Source organism: Staurois parvus, unplaced genomic scaffold (assembly GCF_062004578.1).
Source record: "Staurois parvus isolate SC_StPar_1 unplaced genomic scaffold, SC_StPar_1.0 ptg000330l, whole genome shotgun sequence".
Classification (NCBI taxonomy): domain Eukaryota; kingdom Metazoa; phylum Chordata; class Amphibia; order Anura; family Ranidae; genus Staurois; species Staurois parvus.
Genome location: NW_028318126.1, coordinates 56,704 through 65,556, shown reverse-complemented (window position 1 = coordinate 65,556; position 8,853 = coordinate 56,704). Strand labels below are relative to the sequence as shown.

Below are 8,853 nucleotides of genomic sequence, written 5' to 3'. Positions count from 1 at the left end.
GCCCTGTAGGCTAGTGGTTAAAGTCCCATCTTCGTTGAGGGTTTTCTTTCCAGTTTGTCTTTTCACTGAATAGTATATATACACATTTCAGGTGAAAACAAGGTCTTGTTGCTCCTTCCCAACTAATCAGATTTCCCCAATTCGATATACCTTGAATAAGACATATCTTATGTTCTTGTTTTTATTTCACAAAGAAAGAAAAAAAAAAAAACTGCAGCATTCACAAAGCCTGTCCATAAATTGTACTGCGGAACTCAATACAGAGCATGTTTTTTTTTTCCACTTTTGACTAGTCAATACCTGGGGAATATCATAGGTCACAAGAGTGATATTATTGGTAAACAAAGGTGCACCCAATTATAAAGCCCCTGGATTTATTGATGGTGAAGCAAGCAACCCAAAGAAATGGAAGTGGTGAGATTTTATTTTGAAAGTTAACAGTATAACATTTCCAACAAAACTAAAAAACCCCACCCTCCAAAACATACGTTCCTTACAAATTATATACAGTCCAGAAACAGTGCAACCATTCTTAATAAATACCGCTTTACGTTAAATAAGAACAACATGACCCTTAAAACCAGTATAAAAAAAAAAACAAAAAAAAAACAAAAAAACAAAAAAAAGGTCCTTATGGCTGAAATAATAAACCAATATTAATTAAATATTTTTTACATAATAACAGTTTCAATGTAAACTACAAAACCATTCTATCTATTGATAGGCGCGCGAAGCATTACAGAGAGAATAGCTCCTGAATTCAAGGAGTTCCCTTGGTGTACAGGAATCACAGCAAAAATGGCAGGATATTCTCTTTTCAATTGGGTGTTTAGGATGTCCTGTCAACCAATGAAAGTTTTACACTGAGAATAGTTAGCAAAGCACCATGATCATCTGCATCCACACAGTAGTCACATCAACTGGATCCCAGCAGTGGTCACAGGTTACTGGAGGAATTTAGATGGTTCTCCAAGACATGTTTGTATTTTGGGAGGTTCTACACAGCAGGGAGTGTTTAGTCTTTGTATAAAGGCATTGTGTTTTGTGAGTCAGATGCTAGTCACAGTTGGGTTTGGGGACTGAGCTGTGCTAAGCTAGAGGGAAATTGGAAGAAACATGTGCTTTGTAATTATTATGTGCAATAACTCCCTATAGTGTTTGTCCAAACAAGAACAAAGAACGTGAGGGACATAGCTTTTCCAGCAGTCCCTGATCTAACACAACATCTCTGCAAGCAGCAGACTGAAGAGAAAACAATGGGTCATTTACGGGTATAAAAGGCTGCAAAATTGGCAGCTACCGGTGATATTCTTGCAGGGCAGCCATGTCCCCAGAGCAACAAAAAGCAGCAACATGTCCTTCACAATTGTACGGGATATACATCAACCCTTTGTTCGTGGCAGTATCACCAAATATCTTCTTTACAACCACCGGCTAGCTACAGCCTTTCCATGATGGACACCATGGTAAGCATGTCCTGGGTAAGGAGGTGGAGAGAACCAATTAAGATCTTTGTCCTTGGCTTCATATTCCCAAATGTTGTCATAGCTGAAGTCACTCTGAAAGCTTTGTAACTCTGCATAGTCGTGTTCCAAACTGTCCGGTTTCAGACTTTCAGAGGGCAGGTCAAACATATCTTCAACTGGAAGAACAAAAAAGTGTTACAAGGCAGGTACTTAAAATGGATTACAAAAGTAATGCATCTTATTCAACTGTAACACAGCTTATGTTTATTGGCCATCACAACTGTATATTTTCTTGTCCCAAGGAAGTTTACACAGTAGTTTTTCATCCATACACCAACAAAACACCTTCACTATAGAGTCAGCGCAGCCTGGCCCAAGACAAAAAAAAAACTCTTGCCAACTGGACTAAGAATGAACAGCAACACACTGAGAAGTCATCAGTGAGCTTTCTTCCTGTCAGCAAATGTGAGCTGTGAGAAGAACTATGCGCTAGTGATAAGAAATTCCGGCACAAACACTTATTATACTATACTATAGTTTTATTAAAAAAAATACATGCAAAGAATTTTATTTAATGCATAACTGCATTACTGAGTGTTTTCCCCTATTGGTATTCATACTTCCAAAATAAGAATTTATATCATACATAAAATGAGATTCAACGGGAACTCTGAACTGGAGAATGAATTGATAAGCCAAAACCAACATTTCTCTACTGAACTTGCAGCTTGCAAACTGAGGCGCCACAGTTTTATGCAAACTGCCACGTATACTTTCAAGAATACTGGAAATCCCTTTTGTTTCAGTTGTCCCTGTGTGGTAATAAAGAGGGGTCCCACTTTCCACAGGCTTTGGATATCCCTGGCTCAGAACTCTGCAATTATTGAGATATCAGTGACACTTGTTGGTGAAAACTGGGACTGCACAGTGACCTTCAGTTCTTTCAACAATGGCTAAGGGCTGTAGGATCCCTCTATGTTGCTACACAGAAGGGCCACAAACAGGAAATTCTTCTTAAAAATATTGAACTACCACTAAGAAAACACTAAAGATGACCATGGAGTGAATTTGGGCATCAGTAGGTGCTATAAAATTTAGGATTTGAAGAGTGTTCAGGGATTACTCACTGGGAACAAGCCAGACAGGGTTACAAAACAAACTTACTATAGTTTTTGCAACACTATAGAAACAATTGAGTACTGACGTGATACTTTTTTTATTTGCACTAAAATACAATTTTGAGCACAAGCTTTCGGGGTATGTCCCCCTTCTTCAAAGTCCAGGCAGTACTACTTCACAAAGTTTTAGCAGAATGTTAAAAGAGATGTTGAAAGTGGGAGAAAAAAAAAAAAAACAGAAAGAACACACACACACATTTATAAAACTAGGATTAGACTAGAGATAAGATACAGCAAAAGCAAAGACTGAGGGGTGGGGGGGGGGGGGGGGGAACAACACTCACAGAGGGGGTCGTAAAACTGTTGGATAATGTGTGAGGAATCCCATGTCCAAATTAAGGTCATTATCTCGTGTCAAATAGAAATATCGTTCTTAGTGCAAATGTTTTCCTTTCCTGAATAATTTTGAAATTTCCTTTAAGAACTAAAATATTGAGGTCTTCCATAGTGCGGTCTGGTTGTGCGAAATGGTGTCCTACAGGTGTGCAGAAGTCATCTTTTTTATGTTCCTTGATGGTATGTCTGTGCAAATTCATCCTTGTTTGCAAATTCTGTCCTGTTTCGCCAACGTAAGATCCTTTGCTACATTTTCTGCACTGGATAAGGTACACCACATTACTGGAGGTGCAGCTGTATGATCCGAAGATATTGAAGATCCCTTTTGAGTGTCTGACACTTTTTGATGGATTGATTTGGTTGCACAGTTTGCAGCGTTTTTTTATTGCAGGGTTTGCTTCCATTATTTGTGACCTCATAATCAGAAGGAAGTTTCCTACTGGATTAGTTTATTTCTGAGGTTGGGGGGTTGTCTGAAGGCCAGTATTGGGGGTTGCTGGAATATTTCTTTCAGAGTTCTATCCTCTGTTATGATGGGTTGCAAATCTTTGATTATTTTTCTTATTCCTTCTAGTGCTGGGTTGTATGTGGTTACTAGACGTACACGGTTGTTTGACTTCTGCACACCTGTGGGACACCATTTCGCACAACCAGGCCACACAATGGGAGACCACAATATTTTAGTTCTTAAAAGGAAATTTCAGAACTATTCAGGAAAGGAACTAAGAATGATATTTCTATTTGACACAAGAGATCATTGCCTTAATTTGGACATGGGCTTCCTCACTCATTATCCAACAGTTTTACAACGCCCTCTGTGAGTGTTGTTCCCCCTCCCCCCCCCAGTCTTTTCTTTTGCTGTGTCTCATCTCTAGTCTAATCCTAGTTTTATAACCATTGCTGTGTACATTTGTGTGTGTGTTTCTTTCTGGTATTTTTTTCTCCCACTTTCAACATCTCTTTTAACATTCTGCTAAAACCTTGAGAAGTAGTACTGCCTGGACCTTGAGGAAGGGGACATACCCAAAAGCTTGTCCTCAAAATTATATGTTAGTGCAAATAAAAAAAGTATCACGTCAGTACTCAATTGTTTCTGTCGCAAGTGCACTAATATGGCTACAATCACCTCATGCAACACTATAGTAAATTTATAACCAGCTGACCTGATAATTGGAGCTGATTTATTACTTGCATGTCTGAACTTTTTCTCCTCAGTTACCCTTGCAGCAGTCTGGTGCTATAAACATCATGACAGCTTTATGACCTTACCTTCTTTGCTGTGGTGAGATAAAGCAATTTCTTCCTTGACTGAGGATATCTAGAATGAAATGATAAAAAAAACATGTTTACAATATAGTAGGAACATGTATGCGTCTGTATTCTGTAGACTAACTCTTGACTTTCTGCTAGTATAATAGGCGAGTCTGGCCAAAAATGTAAATACTAAAAGAAAAAATTTACAAGGACTGTTTATATGTAAAAAAAACTGTAAAACTACTATACCTAAAGTGTGTGATCCATTTACGCTTGCTCTGCCACATTGCTGCATATTACAAGGACTATGTTTTTTTTTAAAGGAAACAGTTCTGAAGACCCCATTTCCCTGCCCAGCCTCCAGACATAGCACTGATAAGGGCATAAGCCCCACATATGAGCTTCTTCATGCTCCCATGGCAGTCAATACCACTGCAAGCCCAGCTTTAACTTTCAATTTGCATGCAATTACAGCAGCTGTAGTGGTAAACAGTTTAACGGGGAGGTTAAGGCAAACAGCTAAATGTATGACTCAAATATGTTAAAAAAAAAAATCACTTTCAGGCTATGACCTAGTTTTTCTCTATAGTAGTTAAAAGAAGTTTGGGAATAAAAAATAATATGCATACTCAACTAGGTAGATGCAGCATCGGTCTGGTGCTGCATTTGTCCCCCCAACCTCTAAGACCAAGAACTGAGCAAAGACCACTGACTGTTCAGTTCTCGGTCTTCAGTGGGCAGAGAGCCGGTGAATGTCAATCTCTGGCTCTCTGCTCCTCCAGCACTCACTGGAGTTTTGGTCTGTGGAGGGGGTGGGAGAAGTTGGCTCAGGCTTTCAGAAGATCACTGAGAGGTGGAAACAGCTGCTGGTCCAGGCTTCTGTATAGATCCTGACTGAGGCGGTCCAGGCTCTGGAGACATCCTGATTTTAGTGACATCAGGCAGCGGGCTTTAGCCCGCTGTCAGTTGAAAGTGGGTCACAGGAGTGCAGAATTACATGAACTCCTGTGATCCATAGGAGAAGTAGGGCCAAAAGAGTTTTGGGCTTAATTCTCCTTTAAAGCAGTACAGCTTGGTCAAAGACCACCCCAACCTTTCATTGGGTAGTAGTAAAATGACAATACATTAGATTGGGCTCTGCCAATTCCATGCGTATTTGGCCAGTGCAGTAAAGCCTGATTGACTCAGACTGCCCGGTCCTCTTGCAGTCAGTCTGAATCCTTCTGGGCAGCATCTACAAGAGGCTGATATAAAGACAGACTGGAGCTGATAACTGACCTCTTTAAAAAGAGATGTATCCAGGAATATTTACATTATTTCAGACATCAATGTTCCGGTGGGAACAAAGTATAGTAAAATGTTAATGTGACACTTCACGGCAAAGGAAGACTTACACTTTTGAAGAAGGGAGTATGGGTCTGTTTTGTGGGTATGAGCCTTGAGTCAATAGAAGTGTCTGGCTCACTGTTCCGGTGCACCATGGGCCTAACTAACTTCTGGCTCCCGGTCACTGGGTGGGAATACTTCTTGTGCAGGGCTAGGTGTGGGCTGCTTATCCCATGGAATGATCTGTTTATCTTCAGGTCGGAGACATGGCTCTCATTGCGGTTTGAAGTCAGATTTTGTAAAATCTTATTGGGAAACAAACATGTTAACCATTAGCAATTATTAAAGAAGCTTTAGAAGATTCATTCATCTGTGATCTACAGTTTAATAGATGCACATGTAAGACATTGCTATATTAGAGACAAAAACAATTATGAGAATGAGGTTTTATTACAATTTATTTTAAAATATAATACCTAGGAAAAGGTTACAACCTCCGATCAGATTTAACTGGTCTGTGTACCCAACCCATTTACTTTTACTTCCTATTCCTGATGACATCCCTAAGAAAAAGTTCTTATACAATTCCCACTCTATCCAAAAAAAAACCCATTGGCAAGAATTTGACTTTAATTCACAAAGTGTAAAAGCCACTGTATCTGTTGGTGGTACTTTTTCTTATAACTGACACTCACCTCATCCACAAGCCTGTTGCTTGATGTCCCAGTTGGGGTGTATGGTTCAGCATACAATGGAGACATTGACAAAGTCTGAGAATCAGGTGGAGAGAGAGTCTTCTGACTGTCTGTCAGACTAGTCATTCTGCTTAACTGTGGACATACAATGAAATTGGTTACTAGAAGTACATAACAATCAAATGTAGACATACACGCACTATGTAATCTATGCTTATTTTTCCTCTGGTACCAAATTGTATTGTAACTGTAATGTCTACCTTCATTTTGTAACAGTTACAAACTGTTGGCGTTATATAAATTATGGATAATAATAATAATAAATTTAAACCAATGACTAATGGTCAAAATCCCCAGCTAATCTTGTATAAAACAGATCTGCTTTATAACATACTGAAGTTTAAAGGTCATTATTGAATATATTTCTATATTAGGCACTTATTAAAAGATCAGGCCTGGTTATTAAAGCACACTGGCACTATTATCACAATGCAGTCACATGCACAGATATCTTTGGGCATCCTTGTAATGATAGGGTGTACAGGTGCTGTCGCAATATCCCATTACCAGGGATGAGCTATTACAGTCAGCACCTCGTGCTACACTTTTAAGTTATCATTTACAAACTTATCTTTACATCATCACATGTTTACCATTACCAACATTAACTTTCTTGTTTTTTTGGTATGCGCATCAAGGTTTCAATGACTGGTAGTCATGAAAAACCTTCAAACCTTTGTCAGTGTGAGATCACACCCTGTACCCACTCCAACAGAATTTTGCGGAGCATAATTTTAGGAGCCTGGAAAATGTGATAACATTAAATGTTTAAACTGGACTTTGTCGTAAAACTTCCCGTATTAGAGCCAGGACACCTCTTGCTGTAAAAATATACTGTATATAGGTGGATAGAAAAATTAATCTGTAATAAAAAAATTAAAAAAGTATATGCAGGGTATGATGTCATCATCCTTCCAAGATTCCTGAGGAGTGACGAATAGCCCAAATCCCAAGTGAACACACTGCATTCTGGTGGAAGAGTGCCTTCTCACAAGTCTGGGGATCCTTCTACTTCCCAGGATCTCTGTGGAAGGAGTGTGACATTACTCTTGCCCAAGCACTGTGGGTGGAAGAAGGGTAGGGCAAGTATGAAATCTAACTTAAAGGAAGCAGGGCCTAAATCCAATAAGGAGGACCGTGCCATTTGCAGACCAGACCCAAAAGCTTTAAATCAAATGTATTCGTCATTAACCACAGAAAACTACAAGAGGTGGCAAGGAGACCAGACCAGTCACCCTGCAAAAGGACAGAAAGCAGCAGTGATTGGTCTTTCTTAAAAAAATTAAAAAAAATAATAATGAAAAAAAAACAAACACAAAACAGAGAGGCCCACTGCGGTAAAAGATGAATACTTTGGCAGTTACGACTTACCAGCTGCTGTGGTGTAACAGAGGAGTGCCCTTTGGATTTTTCATATGAATATGGCTCTTTATATAAGGGGGATAGAATATCTTCACTAGGGGTCTCCGGGATATGCACAAAGGGAGTGTTTTCCAAATCGTAACTCTGGGGCATTACGGACGGAATCTGAACGCAAAGATTCCTTTTTCCTTTAGACTCGCGGATGCTTCCACCTCTCTGAAGATCACTCGGTCCATTTTGTCCACTGGGCCAATTAGGATTCACCAAACACTTCATAAAGAGAAATTAAATATCAGGTACTGTGCCACTTCACAGTTCAAAGGTTACATTTTTTTCATTACTTTTTAGAAACAGTTCATTGATGTTCCAAATGTTTTAGTAATAGACAGCTTTAGATAAAATGCAATACTGCCTGGTAGCCTGTAGATGTCAGCATTGCTTCTCTTTCCATAACAATGTTACAGTAATGAACACAGTTCATTGTCAAATAGAAATCCAGCATGAAACTACCTAAATATAGCTAAAGTGTTACTAAACCCAGGCCCTTGCACTCACTATATCTGGTTTCCCACAGTACACAGAATATGGAAATGCAATCATTTTAGTAACTATAAACTGCTAAATACTTTTTCTCATCAGCAGTACATAACAGTTTTGTGACTTCTATCAGTGTCTGGCTGAGCATTGGTTAATCTTGCAGGTTTTAATTCTCCTCTGGACTGTCCTATGAGCAGGGGCGGACTGACCATTTGGAAACTCAGGCACTGCCTGAGGGCCTGGAGTCAGTAGGGGGCCCCATGAGATGCCCCTGGTACCTTTTTCATAGGCTCTTTTGAGTTTGGGCAAGGCCACAGGGGCCCCATGATCCCCTATTGCCCGGGGGCCCCATGAGTTGTCAGTCCGCCCCTGCCTATGAGGCTGCATAACTCCAGACCCTCTGTCTGGACAGTGCTGATTGGCCCTGGGTGGATCACATGCACCCTCCCAAAGAAAAAAAAAACAACTCTATAGCCATACGCTCTAAACTGAGCATGTGCAAAGTGCCTCCCAGGGCACTACCAGGATGTACCATCAGCAGATGGATTGGGGACAGTAGAAGGGAGGATAAGTGAAGACAGGATCAACCAGCCTTTTTACACAATGTGGAGGATTAACCCCTTAGGTTCCACAGTGAGT

General features: G+C 39.9%; 1 protein-coding gene across 1 annotated transcript in view; it reads right to left on the bottom strand.

Annotated features, from left to right (window-relative positions):
* Nucleotides 1-402: 402 nt before the first annotated feature.
* LOC149457272 (pleckstrin homology domain-containing family N member 1-like) overlaps nucleotides 403-8,853 on the bottom strand; it is a 35,173-nt gene continuing 26,722 nt past the window's right edge. The window contains exons 10-14 of the mRNA XM_089683956.1: nucleotides 7,687-7,947; nucleotides 6,256-6,390; nucleotides 5,629-5,865; nucleotides 4,250-4,298; nucleotides 403-1,642 (exon numbers count right to left, since the gene is read on the bottom strand). Of these exons, the coding sequence (XP_089540082.1) occupies nucleotides 1,422-1,642; nucleotides 4,250-4,298; nucleotides 5,629-5,865; nucleotides 6,256-6,390; nucleotides 7,687-7,947 (903 nt within the window). The 3' untranslated portion in view covers nucleotides 403-1,421. The remainder of the gene's footprint in view (nucleotides 1,643-4,249; nucleotides 4,299-5,628; nucleotides 5,866-6,255; nucleotides 6,391-7,686; nucleotides 7,948-8,853) is intronic.